Source organism: Bos grunniens, chromosome 21 (genome assembly GCF_055505025.1).
Source record: "Bos grunniens cultivar Pamir isolate PY7600 chromosome 21, Bosgru_T2T1.0, whole genome shotgun sequence".
Classification (NCBI taxonomy): domain Eukaryota; kingdom Metazoa; phylum Chordata; class Mammalia; order Artiodactyla; family Bovidae; genus Bos; species Bos grunniens.
The window spans coordinates 35,484,560-35,500,076 of record NC_141185.1 but is presented as its reverse complement, the minus strand read 5'-3'; the positions used below and the strand labels follow the sequence as shown (position 1 = coordinate 35,500,076).

General features: G+C 40.8%; 1 protein-coding gene across 7 annotated transcripts in view; it reads right to left on the bottom strand.

Annotated features, from left to right (window-relative positions):
* STXBP6 (syntaxin binding protein 6) overlaps window positions 1-15,517 on the bottom strand; it is a 278,917-nt gene that overhangs the window by 54,522 nt on the left and 208,878 nt on the right. For all 7 annotated transcript variants that reach the window (XM_086365243.1, XM_086365242.1, XM_086365248.1 and 4 more), the window contains 2 exons: window positions 5,939-6,069; window positions 4,851-5,016 (listed from right to left, as the gene is read on the bottom strand). In XM_086365243.1, coding sequence (XP_086221369.1) covers window positions 4,851-5,016; window positions 5,939-6,069 — 297 coding nt within the window. The remainder of the gene's footprint in view (window positions 1-4,850; window positions 5,017-5,938; window positions 6,070-15,517) is intronic.

The window sequence follows — 15,517 nt, the reverse complement described above, 5'->3', positions numbered from 1 at the left end:
AATGGGGAACTATGTGGGATTTGATCACATTTTATTAAGAAGAATGCAGAGAGCAAAACAAAGTTCCCCTTGGGACCTAGACTTAATACAACAGGTCCGTTATAAGTAAACCGTTGCTACTATTTGGGGCAGACCATGTTTTTTTTTTTTTTGAAATAAATTAATTGAAAGTAAATGTCTCTTCTAAAGTTCAACATATGTGATTAATTCCTTCAAGGCATCTTTGTAGTACAAATATATCATCATAATAGTGGTGGTGCTGGTTTAGTTGCTAAGTCATGTCTGACTCTTGTGAATTCACAGACTGTAACCCACTAGGCTCCTCTATCCATGGGATTTTCCAGCCAAGAATACTGGAGTGGGCAGCCATTTCCTTATCCAGATATGACAGTATATCATCTATATTATCAACTCTGCTTATAATAGGCAGAAAAAAGCTACTATCTTACAAAAAGTAAGCTATATGAAGCTAAGACTTCACCTGCAGGGTCCTGTTGTTCCTAATGCTACATAACATTCCAGCAGCCAGACTGGCTCTACACCTCTGCCTTGCATCTTTGTAGATGGCTTGGTAGCTTAGGGACCCAGCAACTGAATGAATGACTTTGTGTTTTTTAAGGTAACTGACCTTGAATAAATTAAAAGAGAGGTAGAGTGGAAAGTAGGAATGACCAAGGCTTGAGGATAAAGTCTTCTAACCATCCAGAGAAGAGAAGATGGCTGAAAAGATGCTGACTGCAGAAACCAATGCTTCCTGCCTCACACCTGCTCAGAACATCCCTCCCTGTTTCAATTTATGGGGGTCTTCACAACTGTAGACTTTGGACATGTCTCCTGGATCCTATAACCAACACGAGAAGATCAGAGCTCCCAGTCTATCCTCTGGAGAGAAGGAAATAACATGTTTGGAGGAGAGAATTTCAAACAAGCCAAAGAATTTATTTCTGTGTAACTGACTTTCCCCATGGGAAAAAGAAACAGCTGGCCATTTGGAATACACACAATCAATAAATGTAAGAGCGGAATTCCATGGAATTGTAGATACATAAATGACAATCCTATCACAACTGGTATTAAAGAAAGTGTAGTTCAGTCAGGCAGATCTGTTCTTCAAAATATCATTCAAATGGCTTCAGTTTTTCCAAGGATAGGTTGGACTAGAAACAAAATACCTAAGAGGCCTGGTGAGTGGCCAGGACTCCAGCAATCTTCGCCATTTTAATATGTTGAAATTATTATGAACCAAAAAGAAACAACAAGCAAGATGATTTTAAAGGCCCTGATGATTCCTTCATTCTTAGAGCAGAAACAAAAGTGCTTAAGTTATTATATTAATTGTATACTGCAATAAAAGTAAGAAAACAGTTAAAACTTCTCATATCTCTGACCCTCTCCACTTAGCTCCCTTTTTTAATACCTAGGAATATGCTGGCTAAAATATATCCCCAAATTCCTAAACAACTTTAGGGAGTACCATTTATACCAAAGACAGTATCAATGATGTTCCCTGGAATGTACCATTTCGTGGCTCCGAAAAAGATGTTCTTAGAGAGGGCCTGTGTTTGAATTTTAGCTCTGCCACTTGAGGACAAAGGCTATATGACCGTTGGCAAGTTATTTACTGATCCCTCTGATCCTATTTCCTTCTCAGTAAAATGGAGATAAGAAGTTGCATTTCCAAAGGCTGCTGTAAAAACTAAATGAGATAACATGTACAGAATGGAGGTGGAGGACAGCACACCGACACTTACCAGTTCTCTAAAATTAACAAGATCTACCACATTTCACAGCGGGGAAAACCACCACGTCTAGCACTTGCAGCCCATACCATAAGGACAGACCAGAAGATTTTTGAAATTTGGAATAGATCTCACCTGTTGAAGCTGGGGTAGGTACCCTTAAAGTTAAAGGTGTCAGAATGCAGTGACCCAAAAATCACACAATTTTTCTGTCTGTGAATTGTGATAACTGGCAGAAAGGAAGCCTAATCAGCATGCTAATTAGCCAGGGTGTGCTGGTACAACTGTTATCAAGGAAAGACAACTGTTTAAATAAGACAGGCTGTCCTCATTAAGCACTGCGTGCTGCCAACACAGTGCAATGTGCTTAGTTCCAGCGTTTTGGCCTTCCTTAGAATCCAGAACCAGGCAGTATCTAACTGCACTAAATCTTTATTGGATTATTAAGCAGTGATTAACCTATACAATAAAGCCATACCTCAAAAACTATAGATTCTCAAATGACAGGCCTGACAGATTTTGGAACTCATTTAAACTAACCTCCACATGTTACATCAGGGAAAACCGAGGTCTACGGAAGAAGAGAGACACATGATCCCAGAGGTGGAGACAATTCTGGACTTGGACTCGTGAACTTTTTCTTACAACAGGAAATCAGTCTTCAGTTTCATGCACTACACAGACCAACAATTTGACACCGAATATGCAGATTCTTGTCTCAACTCGGCATAATTTGGGGTTCATAGGGTGGTGGAAGATATCAAAATACTGGGTCAATAACAGAAGCAGCTGGCAGCTGCATACAGTGGGAAGCACCCCAGCATGCATGCACACAACAATGCATATGGAAAGGCTCTTAGGGACCTGCCAGTCTGGGGTTTGAGTGGTGGCGATTAGGGTCTGTTAAGGGGCCAACTATAGAATAATTCTCCACATCAAGGATGTAGAGAGTGGCTAGCTCAGAGTGGATACTCAGTACCTACATGCTGTGTGACTGGCAGATGAGTGAATGAAGGAATGAAACGGGTTGTTCTGAGAGAAGAAATGAGAGCTTCAGGGAGAAGAGGGAAGAAGGCTACCTAGTGCTGTCCTTTAGGGGAGGAGGAAGGGAAGTTCCCAAAGCTCTCCTTAACCTTCGCAGGACAGTGGAAAGAGTCTGTCCCCTCCCCCCACCTACACCCTGCTTCCATTCTGAGGAAATGCAGTCATCCCCATGGAACCACTTCGGCTTCTGAGGCTGTCTGCCTCCCGTATGGCACCTGGAGGAGTGGAGTGCTCGAGGGAAGTCTGTCTCCAAGGGCAACCGAAATTTCAAATCCATATGTCCCACTGTTTTTTTAGAGGAGACTCTGCTCAAGTGCTAGCTAGGCAAGCAACTGACGATACTACACTGCTACCGACGGGGAAAATGTTTCCTAGCATAAGATCAAGAAGCAAGTTTGATTCTAGGATGGGACAGAAAATTCTAATGAAGAATGAGGGAAAGCTGGAATTTCCTTGCCAATTTTCCATTCCCTGAGAACATGGCCATCTGTGGTCCTCAGCCTGGGTCCTCTGACCTTTGGCCAAGTCTGTTAAGGCTGGACTTTCAAAGCACAATTCATTTGATCAGCACTGATGCCACAGACAGGAGAGGGGGTTCTACCTCATTATATCTTCCAAACAGTAAGAGGTCAGTGTTTGATATTTCCTTTTCTTTCAACATTTGTGTCTAATAGTTTTTTCACTTTTGTTCCATAGGATGCAGCCACATTGAAGAAAATATGCACTCATCACCTCTTCTGTTTTTCTAGGACTAATTAAAGCAGCTATAACACAAAGGTCTGCATCAGCATTTGAGAGGCTTTTCAAGGTTCGTATGGTGTGAGCAACTTCCTATGTCAGAAGCACGCTGACACTTCAGTGGATAATAATGAAGTGCTGACAGCATTTTCTCCCACCACATCTAGTGGACTAACGGCTAAGTGACAGTGTGCACGGCAGCCATTAGGACAGGATGATGGATTCTGCCTCATATTCATATGAAAGATATATATAGCCCAAGGGGAAAATGTAATGTTTCTAATGTGACCTTCACTTGACATTTGATTAAGACAAAGTTGGTACTTTTTTTTTTTTAGAAGATGCTTTCAAAACCAGGAGAACATATCAGTGAAAAGATCAATGATATACACACTCTTCCTTAACTCAGAGTGACTGGCAAGGCTTTACACTTTTAGCAGTTTCAATTCTCTAAAAAGAAATGCCACCTAGAAGAAACGTGCTGCTGCTGCTACTGCTGCTAAGTCGCGTCAGTTGTGTCCGACTCTGTGCGACCCCATAGACGGCAGCCCAACAGGCTCCTCTGTCCCTGGGACTCTCCAGGCAAGAACACTGGAGTGGGTTGCCATTTCCTTCTCCAATGCATGAAAGTGAAAAGTGAAAGTGAAGTCGCTCAGTTGTGTCTGACTCTTAGCGACCCCATGGACTACAGCCCACCAGGCTCCTCTGTCCATGGGATTCTCCAGGCAAGAGTACTGGAGTGGGGTGCCATTGCCTTCTCCGGAAACGTGCTAAGCACTCTCTAAACATTTCTCATTAACTTTCCCGTACTGGTACTTGCTCCTATAAGGCTGGCTTACAGCTCTCATCCTAAGTCAGCTCTGTCTGCCAATTAAGGAATAAATGAGAGACTATTGCTATTTGAGGTTGCTATTTGAGAGAAGGAACTGGATCTGTAGGAATGTTCATATCAATAGTTGTAAAACATCTTGAGAAATACTAGGAAAAAAGCAACTCTAAAAATGTCCTGTGATGAAATGATAGAAATGGTAGTGAGGAAACCAAATGCACAGGTTATTATAATAAAGGGACAGGCTTCCTCTCCTGGTACAAATAATCTGATCTAAAGGGTTAATTCCTTTAAAAAGATTGGTTTTGGGATAAGACTGAAAACACACCACTGTGTCTTTAGCATACAAAGAGCTCCCAGAATGGTCCTCAGGCAGTCCAGCTCTGAGCATCCGGATTCTTTTTTTCTGGTCTTTAATTATGCTGCTGAGCACCTAACTCTTTATATAAAAGCGAGTGGAAGGAAACGGGATGGCTAAAGTCATTCAAACGCCCACTCACCTCCCATGATTTTGGACTGGCAGTTAATAAACTCCGGCTTCCTGTCTGTGAGGTAGCGCTGGCAGGTGTGGTGGAGGATCTGGAAGAAGGTACATTTTTCTGAGGCTGTGCTGGCTACCCACTGGTCAAAGGCATTTTCAAACAACAAATCAAACTCTGCAGAATCCTGGAAAAGACATTGAAAGAACGAATGATCTCCATCTCTAAAAATTGCGGCTTCCAGTTTACCATATTAAGACTCATAAAGGCTAAAACTTTTCTGAGACTTTGTTCCTAATCACAAGGTTCATCTTGATTAGCACCAGGGGCACAGAGAGTCCACCTTTCTCTTTTTATCAAGCAGATCTCTTGTCTCACAGTGTTTTGAGATGTCCCCAAGAAGCAACGAGCACAGAAGTCCCTTTAGCTTAACCACATATCAACTTGTATCCTATTTCAGATTATACATGGTCTTTCCCATTGCTCAAAAAAGGATTACTTCAGGTTCCTGGCACTGAACAATATTAATCTTGTCCCCAACCTTTGGTAGGGAAAGATTATCCCTTATTATTATAGTGTATAGTTTGATTTTACATTTCATCTTTCCTCATCATTGATATATGGTTAGTGTATAAGCAAAGGAAATTTACTTGCATACATAACTCTACCATGAAATGTTTCATGTATTAAATCCAATGGAATTCTAATACATCATTTTTAAGGTGCAGTTCATTTATTTGATTTTTGGTAAATAAACCTCATCCCTGATTGCATTAGAAGACAGATGGAACTTTGCTGAACATGGTTTTTCATACTGATAATTACAGATGTGATTATCTGAACTCTGCACTTAGCACTTTGCTCTTTGTATTGGAGGTAGCTAGCATTTCTTCAATATGCATCTCCTTAGGTGCCTCTGTCCAACATGATGAAAAGATTTATAATTTCCCATAAGACAGGCACAGGAATCAGAAAGTCTCAGCCACATAACTGGAACAGAGAAATAGCCTTGTCAAAAACAACTCAGACACCCACCAGTCTGCCAAGGTCAATGAGAGAGTCACTGTGAGAGAAGAACACCGTGGCTCGGCACTGGACAGTTCACTCACCCGATTAGGATCGATGCCGTTAACCTGGCGCAGCTGCTCGAGCATCCACTGTGACCGCCGCACAAATGACGTGGAGCCTTCAAACTGTTTGACCTTCGTAATGGATGCCTGCGTGGGTTTCTTGTTGGTCACTGCCAAGAGAAGACCACTCTGATCAGTGAGTGTGCAGGGTGGGTTGGTCCCATTCACAGGTGTTTCTGTCTTATGCCTACATGCATATGTGCCATAAAAGAGAGAAAAAATGACATATTTGTGTGTGTGTGTATACATGTGTATCCGTGTAAATATAGAGGGAAGGAAGAGAGAGGGAGAGGGAAGTGCAGAGACAAAGAGAAGCAGAGGAAAACAGAAAATGAATGAGTATGTGTGCCTTTAGTGAGAGGCGAACTCAAAAGGAACAGACGTTATAATCTGCACCCTCGAGCAGTTACAATATAATTTTAACTGTAAGGGCAGCTTCATTGATGCCTTCATCCACTCACATTGAACACGACAGGGACAATTAATAGCAAGCCCCTCTAATGGAGGCTCCAAATAAACCATGATGGTTAGCAGGGAAAGCAGCACAAAGGGCTGAGAGCATCAGGTAGGGGTGGCTGGGAAAGGCTACCTTTTAAAGGTACAGTTTACTGGTTCCCTGACGCAACTACAATGCATATTTCTAATGCTGCAGTCCAGTGTAAGTATTCCAGGCTTCAGTGATAAAAGAATAAGAAATACCTCACTCAAAAAAAAAAAAAAAAATTGGCCTTATAGTTCAGTTCAGTCATGCGAACTTTGCGACCCCATGGACCGTAGCACTCCAGGCCTCCCTGTCCATCACCAACTCCTGAAGTCTACTCAAATTCACGTCCACTGAGTTGGTGATGCCATCCAACCATCTCATCCTCTGTCGTCCCCTTCTCCTCCTGCCCTCAATCTTTCCCAGCATCGGGGTCTTTTCAAATGAGTCAGTTCTTCGCATCAGGTGGCCAAAGTATTGGAGTTTCAGCTTCAACATAAAGTACAGTTAGTTTGTATCTAATCTGCATCTAATTATAACCTTGGCCCCCCTCCACATATGAATTCCTTAGGCTACCACAGCTGCAGGCCTGCGGCAGCTCCTCCTCTCGGCCTTGGTCAGTTCTCCCTTCCACGCTGAGGATGGACCTTCTCACTTCTCAGACAGAGATCAAGTACCAGCCAGCAGGAGAGAGTCACTCTGAACTTTTGCCTGTCTGCCTACTTCTTGACTTAGAGCCTCAAGGGAGGGGAGGTAATTAAGTATTTTAAAAGGATTTTCCTCAAAGCTCCTCCTGAGCTCTGGCTGTAGGAATTGTAAGTTTAAATAGAATTGATGCTATTAAAGGAAGCAGGAAAAGTGGAAAGCACTCCTCGTAATGAATGCAATCCTAGTAAGCCTGTACATCAATGCTACATTCTTTCTTAGTTTCAAAGCAGCCCACAGATCCCACACTTTGAAATAACCATGCAATGCTCAACAGATGGCAAAACGAATCCTTGCGGGATGAAGGACAGAAAGTACTGTGCCAGTTACGGTTGGTGGTAAGAAGGCTCTCCTTCACACACAGCAGAGTTTATCACAGCTTCAGTGTCTGGGGTCATTTAGGCAGAAAAACAGTGACCAAGAGGGGAAAGTGAACAAAAATATATGGGTACCCCGCCTTTAGGTGAGAAACCTATGGTCTAGGACTGGGCTTTTTTTAGGATCTCAGTCCATCCTTCTCTTTTTGTTCCTAACCAGAATTTAGCAAACATTTTTTTTTAAATTTCAAATAATGATTAGGTTTAATGCCCATGATTCAGTTATATTTTGGCTAAACGCTTATGAACATTTCACACCAATTGCGTTTACTTTCATGGTTAAAAAATCATCATCCCTTAAACAACCAAGATCAAGGAAATGTTATTGTCTTCCATCCACAAATGGCCTGTCTGGCCTACAGCTCCACATATAAGCCTGTTTAAGTCCATGAGGAACAATCTTTCCCCTCACTAAATTCATGCAATATTACCAGTCTACCCAGGGCTGTCTATCCACTTAATTCATTTAATTTGTGTGTCCATGTGACACAAAAGGGACTCTCCTAAATTTCTCTGATAGTCATACCCTGCTCTGCTGTTTTAATAGCAAAGGAAACAACACATATGGAATATATGTGGGTCCTAAAATGTGCTTAAAAGATTAAAGAATGCTTTGCAATAACAGGAAAACATGGGTTCCTGTATTAGACCCACACCCCTAAACACACACAGAGGATTTCCTTCCTTGTTTATGTAAATTACATGGCATTTAGGCATCCTGGGAAACATGAAGGTTTTCCTTCTGACTTCAGTTAACTCTTACTTTTATTACCGGTTCACTTATTTCCAACTAGTTTACAGCATAATAAAAGTTCAAACATAATTCATGATGGTTGTAATTATTGGCCTGTTTGGGACTGACATTTTAGGAAAGCAAGTTCCACTGGAAGTTTGTCACTGAACATGAGAAGGGTAGGAACTCCACCCACCCAACAAATGCCCCTCGGAATTGTTCACGAGCGATCACATTGCTTCATGGTCATTTTTAACAGAGGCAGATATGACTTCATCCATTCCTGCTTTTTTTACCCTCTATTAGTTTACTCTTTGCCCAGTTCTTGGAATCTGATAATTTTCCTGGGCACTGAGCCCGGTTTAGTTTAATTTTTGTTTAGTGTTATTATCTCCAACATCCCACTTTCTATTTTGAAGCAGGTGCCTTAAAATTATATTATTATATACACATTATATAGAATTAAATGAAGACTTCCCCCTTCTGAAATCAAAACATTTGCACAATCATGCCATTGCCAGACTTTCTGAGTTCTGTGTTTGAAGAAGCCATGTTTTAACCCCTTTCTATTTTGGTGTTTTCCGGATCCACAGCTGTTAAAAATAAGTCATTCAGTCAAATTCCAGATGTCTAGTGAAAACAGCAATTCACCTTCTCCTTCCCAAGGGCAGCTAATTTACAGCACATTCTGGAAAATGCAACCAAATGATCTGGATCAGTACCCTGGAGGGTAGATTTCATATTCATTATTTTGAAAAACTTTAAAGGTGAGATAATCAGGGCATTTTGTCATAGCTTCATCTTTCATGAGGAAAAGGTAAATATACAAGCATTTAGAGAGGGTATGATGATATTCCCAAGTAATACTGCAGACTACCCAGAATCAGCCCCATCCCCTAATTTTCCACTCCAACCCACACACCAAAATCACCTGGGAGTTTTACAACAAAAATACCCAACACTGTCAGTCAGAATCTTTGGGGATGTAGTCCTGGCATCCATATTTTAAATCTTTCTAGTTGACTTGGAGGCACTTTGAGTGCTAACAGCTACTGAACTATGTGCTTACTCATTTAACAAATATTTATGGAGCATTTATTAGATGGAAGATACAGAAGGAAGTTTTGAGGATTTTTCAAATATTAAGAAAGAAGTGGTTCTCAATCAATAACTTTGGTGAGGAGGAGATAAGAATGATGCTATAGAAAATAAAGCATCATAGAATAAATGACACAGGAGTCATCTGAGATGTATGTGGGGCGGGGGGGAGTGCAGATTTAAGGACCAAAGTAAAGTTGGGGAAAGTCAGGGAGGTTTCATGAGGCAGCCACATTCTGGGCAGTATAACATCCCTCACCAGGACATCTGTGATTTTCCCCAAATTGGCCTTTTAACCAGCTTGACCATTCAAACTGGAATATATAAGGCTGAACCATCTTTTAAGAACTCCTTGCCAAAACAATCTTAAGAAAGAAGGACAAAGCTGGAGGTATTATATGCCCTGATTTCAAACTATACTACAAAGTTACAGTAATCAAAACTGTACAGTACTGGCACACACACACAAAGATCAATGGAACAGAATAGAATCTAGAAATAAACTCATGCATATATGGTCAATTAATTTCAACAAGGGATCTAAAAATACACAGTGGGGAAAAGACAATCTCTTCAATAAATAGTGTTGGGAAAACTTTGACGTTGCATCCACATGCAAAAGAATAAAACAGCATTTACAAAAATAAACTCAAAATGAATTAACATCTTAACTATACGACCTGAAACCATAAAACTCCTGGACAAAAACATAGGCAGTATAGTCTCTGACACTGGTCTTAGGAATGATTTTTTTGGATCTATTTTCTTAGGCAAAGGCAACAAAAGCAAAAATAAATGAATGGGACTACAAAACTAAAAAGCTTTTGCACAGTGAAGGAAACCATCAACAAAATGAAAAGGAAACTTACTCAATGGGAAAAGATATTTGTAAATGATAGCTCTGATAAGGGGTTACTATTCAAAATATATAAAGAACTCACACAACTTGGTATCAGTAAAAACAAACAATCCAGTTAAAAAATGGGCAGAGGACCTGAATAGATAGTTTCCCAAGGAAGACATAATGATGGCCAACATACACATAAAAACATGTTCAGCATCACTAATTATTCAGTTCAGTTCAGTCGCTCAGTCATGTCTGACTCTTTGAGACCCCATGAATTGCAGCACGCCAGGCCTCCCTGTCCATCACCAACTCCTGGAGTTCACTCAAACTCATGTCCATCGAGTCGGTGATGCCATCCAGCCATCTCATCCTCTGTCGTCCCCTTCTCCTCCTGCTGCCAATCCCTCCCAGCATCAGAGTCTTTTCCAGTGAGTCAAGTCTTCACATAAGGTGGCCAAAGTACTGGAGTTTCAGCTTTAGCATCATTCCTTCCAAAGAACACTCAGGACTGATTTCCTTTAGAATGGACTGGTTGGATCTCCTTGCAGTCCAAGGGACTTTCAAGAGTCTTCAAAATGCAAATAAAAACTACAATGAGATATCACTTCACACTGTCAGAATGGCTGTTATCAAAAAGACAACAGATAACAAATGTGGGTGAAGATGTGCAAAAAACAGGACTGCTGGTTGGAATGTTAACTGGTGCCACCACTGTGGAAAACAGTATGGAGTTTCCTCAGAAAATCAAAAAAATGAACTACCATATGAGGCAGGAATTCCACTTCTGGGTATTTATCCAAAGAAAACAAAAGTGCTAATTTGAAAAGACATATGCACCTCTATGGAGAAGGCAATGGCACCCTACTCCAGTACTCTTGCCTGGAAAATCCCATGGACGGAGGAGCCTGGTGGGCTGCGGTCCATGGGGTTGCGAAGAGTCGGACACGACTGAGCAACTTCACTTTCACTTTTCACTTTCATGCATTGGAGAAGGAAATGGCAACCCACTCCAGTGTTCTTGCCTGGAGAATCCCAGGGACGGGGGAGCCTGGTGGGCTGCCGTCTATGGGGTCACACAGAGTCCGACACCACTGAAGCGACTTAGCAGCAGCAGCAGCAGCAGCATGCACCTCTATGTTCGTTCCAGTATTACTTACTATAGCCAATATAATGAAGCAGCTTAAGTGTTCATCAATAGATGAACAGACAAATCAGATGTTGTATACATATATAGTGGGATATTACACAGCCATAAAATAGCAAACTTTTTCCATTTGCAACAAAATGGACAGACCTAAAGGGTATTATATTAAGTCAAATAAGACAGATAAAGACAAATATTGTATGATTCATTTATATGTGGAATCTAGAAACAAAGCTAACAATCAAAACAAAACAGAAACAGACTCACGGATACAGAGAACAAACTGGTGGTTGCCAAAGGGGAGGCAAAGGGAGGGGCTGGATGAAATAGGTGAAGGGGATTAAGAGGCACAAACTTCCAGTTATAAAATAAGTCATGGGGATGTGATGTACAGAATAGGGAATATAGTCAATATTATTGCAGGAACTTTGTATGATCAGGTAGTTCAGTCGCTCAGTCATGTCTGACCCCAGGAACTGCAGCACACCAGGCTTCCCTGTCCATCACCAACTCCCGGAGTTTACTCAAACTCATGTCCATTGAGTCGGTGATGCCATCCACCAACTCATCCTCTGTTGCCCCCTTCTCCTCCCACCTTCAATCTTTCTCAGCATCAGGGTCTTTTCCAATGAGTCAGTTCTTTGCATCAGGTGGCCAAAGTACTGGAGTTTCAGCTTCAACATCAGTCCTTCCAATGAATATTCAGGACTGATTTCCTATAGGATGGACTGGTTGAATCTCCTTGCTGTCCAAGGGACTCTCAAGACTCCTCTCCAATTCAAAAGTATCAATTCTTTCCTGCTCAGCTTTCTTTATAGTCCAACTCTCACATCCATACGTGACTACTGGAAAAACTATAACTTTGACTAGACGGACCTTTGTTGGCAAAGTGACGTCTGTGCTTTTTAATATGCTGTCTAGGTTGGTCATAACTTTTCTTCTAAGGAGCAAGCATCTTTTAATTTCATGGCTACAGTCACCATCTACAGTGATTTTGGAGCCCCCCAAAATAAAGTCTGTCACTGTTTCCATTGTTTCCTCATCGTATGGTGACACATGGTTATTAGACTTATCATGGTGATCAATTTGTAGTGTATATAAGTCTTGAATTATTATATTGCACGTCAACTATACCTCAATGAAATAAAAATTTGATGGCATCCCAAGGCATTTAGAATAAAACCCAAGTCCCTTACCATGACCTGCAAAGTCCTGGATGATCTGGCCCTTAAGTACCTGTTCATTCTCATCTCATTCCATTCTCCCTTTTGTCCCCCAGGCTCCAGTCATCTTTTCCTCCTGGAAAACGGCAACCACTGTATACCCTTTGCAAATGCTATTCCCTTCATAGAAACTCCCTTTTCCTATGTGTGTGTTTGAGAGTATGTTTCATTGTTATCTCTTGCTCACTGTTCTGATTTCAGCTTATATGTCATCTCCATTGAAAAAACTTCTGTGATTATCATATCCAAGCAGGTTCCCCATCATGTTATTTTTTTCACTGACCTCTGTTTATTTCACAACAGGTTTATTTCAAGCCTGGGTAAAATATTCAATGTTTACTTCTCTGACATATTTGTGAAGAATTAAAATTAGATTGTTATCAGGTCCATCTAGTTCTAAAACACAGAAGATATGGATAAATCCCCACAAAGATAGGAAGTAGTGATGTAGGATCCTATAGACTGACATAAGCACTTTAAATTTTTTGAAGCTTTTTAAACATAACTTCTGTTTTTTTTCTCTTGAACTTGACAATATCTCTGTGACAGAGGCAGGGTTATTGCTATAATCATGTATTATATTTATGGACAATGAAACTGGGGCACAGAAAGAGTTGACTTTCCTAAGCAATGTTGGTAATTAAAAACAAAACAAAACAAACCTGTGACCTAAACAATGAACTAAGAGTCTATATCTGTTGCTCTTTCCACTACAGCTTTTTGCTATAATGTCAAATGTCACATTTCATTGGGTGTTAAAGACTATCACAACAGAGAAGCCATTTCCAGAATATCTATAAGACCACTGAGTCATCTGCATTGGGACTCACTCAATAAGTCAAGTTTTGGGGTTATCCAAGCCTAATGCTTCTTTTCACTCATTCCTGGACATCGTTGCTTTCGGTGGTGGTATCAGAGGAAGACAGAAGCATAGGGCAAACCAAGTGCATGTCTTTCTACTACCAGTTCTGACAAAAAGAATTTGGTTTTCATTGCCTCCATGCCTCCTCTTTAGCCTTTCTGGAGACTTGATCTACTTCTCAGCTGTAGTTAAGAAGCAGTGTTAGAAACTCTTAGGTCTAGAATATCATTACCGTCATTACTCAAGTGGTGTAACAATCTCTTTCTCATGAACTAAAGGCCTAAAGAGTTAAACGGTCCAGTCATGACACATCATTCAGAAATAAGACACTTAGTTATAGTCAGAGTGGAGACCACCAGCTTTGCTTTTGCCCAATCAGAAAATTCTATGTAATCAAAACCAGATAAGCCAGCCAATAGTAAAGCACCATCTAGTCTGATCAGAACCAGTCTTATATTAAGTCAGGAATTGGTGGAAGAGGGGGACAAAGGCTGTCATCAGAAATGAAAACCAGAAACACAAGTTACTTGCATGTGGTGCAAACCGGCAGAAGAACACGTACTCTGCCAGGGATTAAGAAGCTGATTCTCCATTTCAAGGTCCAGTGGTTTTGTAACTGCCCTTTTTTTTTTTTTTTTTCAGTCACTCTTTCCCCTATAATCTCATTCATAGTATCATTTCTCAATTGCCCCAAACAGGAAAATCAATGTTGCCCAAATACAAAAGATCTAGTCTCAATCCTATTATTTTAAAGAAAACAAATAATCAGCATTTAAATAAAATAATGACTCACCACCTCTATATCCTCTACCTGAACATTTCTTTTTAACATTAAACTCAAATTGAATCTTATTATAACTTTATGTAGTCATTTCTAAAAAAAAAAAAGAAAGATGCTAAAGAACAAACTGCATTGATATCCTCAATACAGTCTGATGTTGAGGCTAAGGCAGCTAAAACTCAGAATTTACCATTTGTATGTACCTAAAATACTTAAAAATGTCATCATGCTTAGCCCTCTCTGTCTCGTAGTTGAGGGAAGGTCAGCATTTTGTGGTGTGCCTTAGCCCTCTGCTCTGCTGGAGTCTAATGGTCAGACGTTTTGAATTCAATAAGAGTGCTGATGTGAAATAAACAATTTGGAACAAAGAAAAAAAGTGATGTCTACACAGAATCTCACCAGGGCTGCTCTCTGTGTCAGAGGTGATAGACATAAAGGAACAAAAAGAAAAAGAAACTCTCTGAGATGTGATTCAGGAAGTAAAAGCAAGATTGAGCATGCCTTCTGGGTGCAGATGTGGTGAAGAGATGGGCTAAGAGGACATAATGAGAAATGATTACTTGGAACTGTTTTTCTTAATGCTTTTCCCAAACCCTAATGTATGATAATTCCAGGTGAATTTCACAGTTGTTCAGTCACTCAGTCAGTCATATCTGAGTCTTTGCGATCTCATGAACAGCAGCATGCCAGGCTTCCCTGTCCTTCACTATCTCCCAGAATTTGCTCAAATTTATGTCCACTGAGTCATGATGCCGTCTAACCATCTCATCCTCTGTCACCGCCTTCTCCTCCTGCCCTCAATCTTTCCCAGCATCAGGGTCTTTTCCAATGAGTCGGCTCTTCCCATCAGGTGGCCAAAGTATTGGAGTTTCAGCTTCAGTCCTTCAAATGAATATTCAGGGTTGGCTTGCTTTAGGATTGACTGGTTTGATCTCCGTGCAGTCCAAGGGACTCTTAAGAGTCTTCTCCAACACCACAGTTCAAAAGCATCAATTCTTTGGCACTCAACCTTCTTTATGGTCCAACTCTCACATCCATACATGACTACTGAAAAAACCACAGCTTTGACTACATGGACCTTTCTGGGCAAAGTGATGTCTCTGCTTTTGAATATGCTGTCTAGGTTGCTCATAACTTTTCTTTCAAGGAGCAAGCATCTTTTAATTTTATGGCTGCAGTCACCATCTACAGTGATTCTGGAGCCCAAGAAAATAGTCTGTGACTGTTTCCACCATTTCCCCATATATTTGCCATGAAGCGATGGGACCAGATGCCATGATCTTAGTTTTTTGAATGTTGAGTTTTAA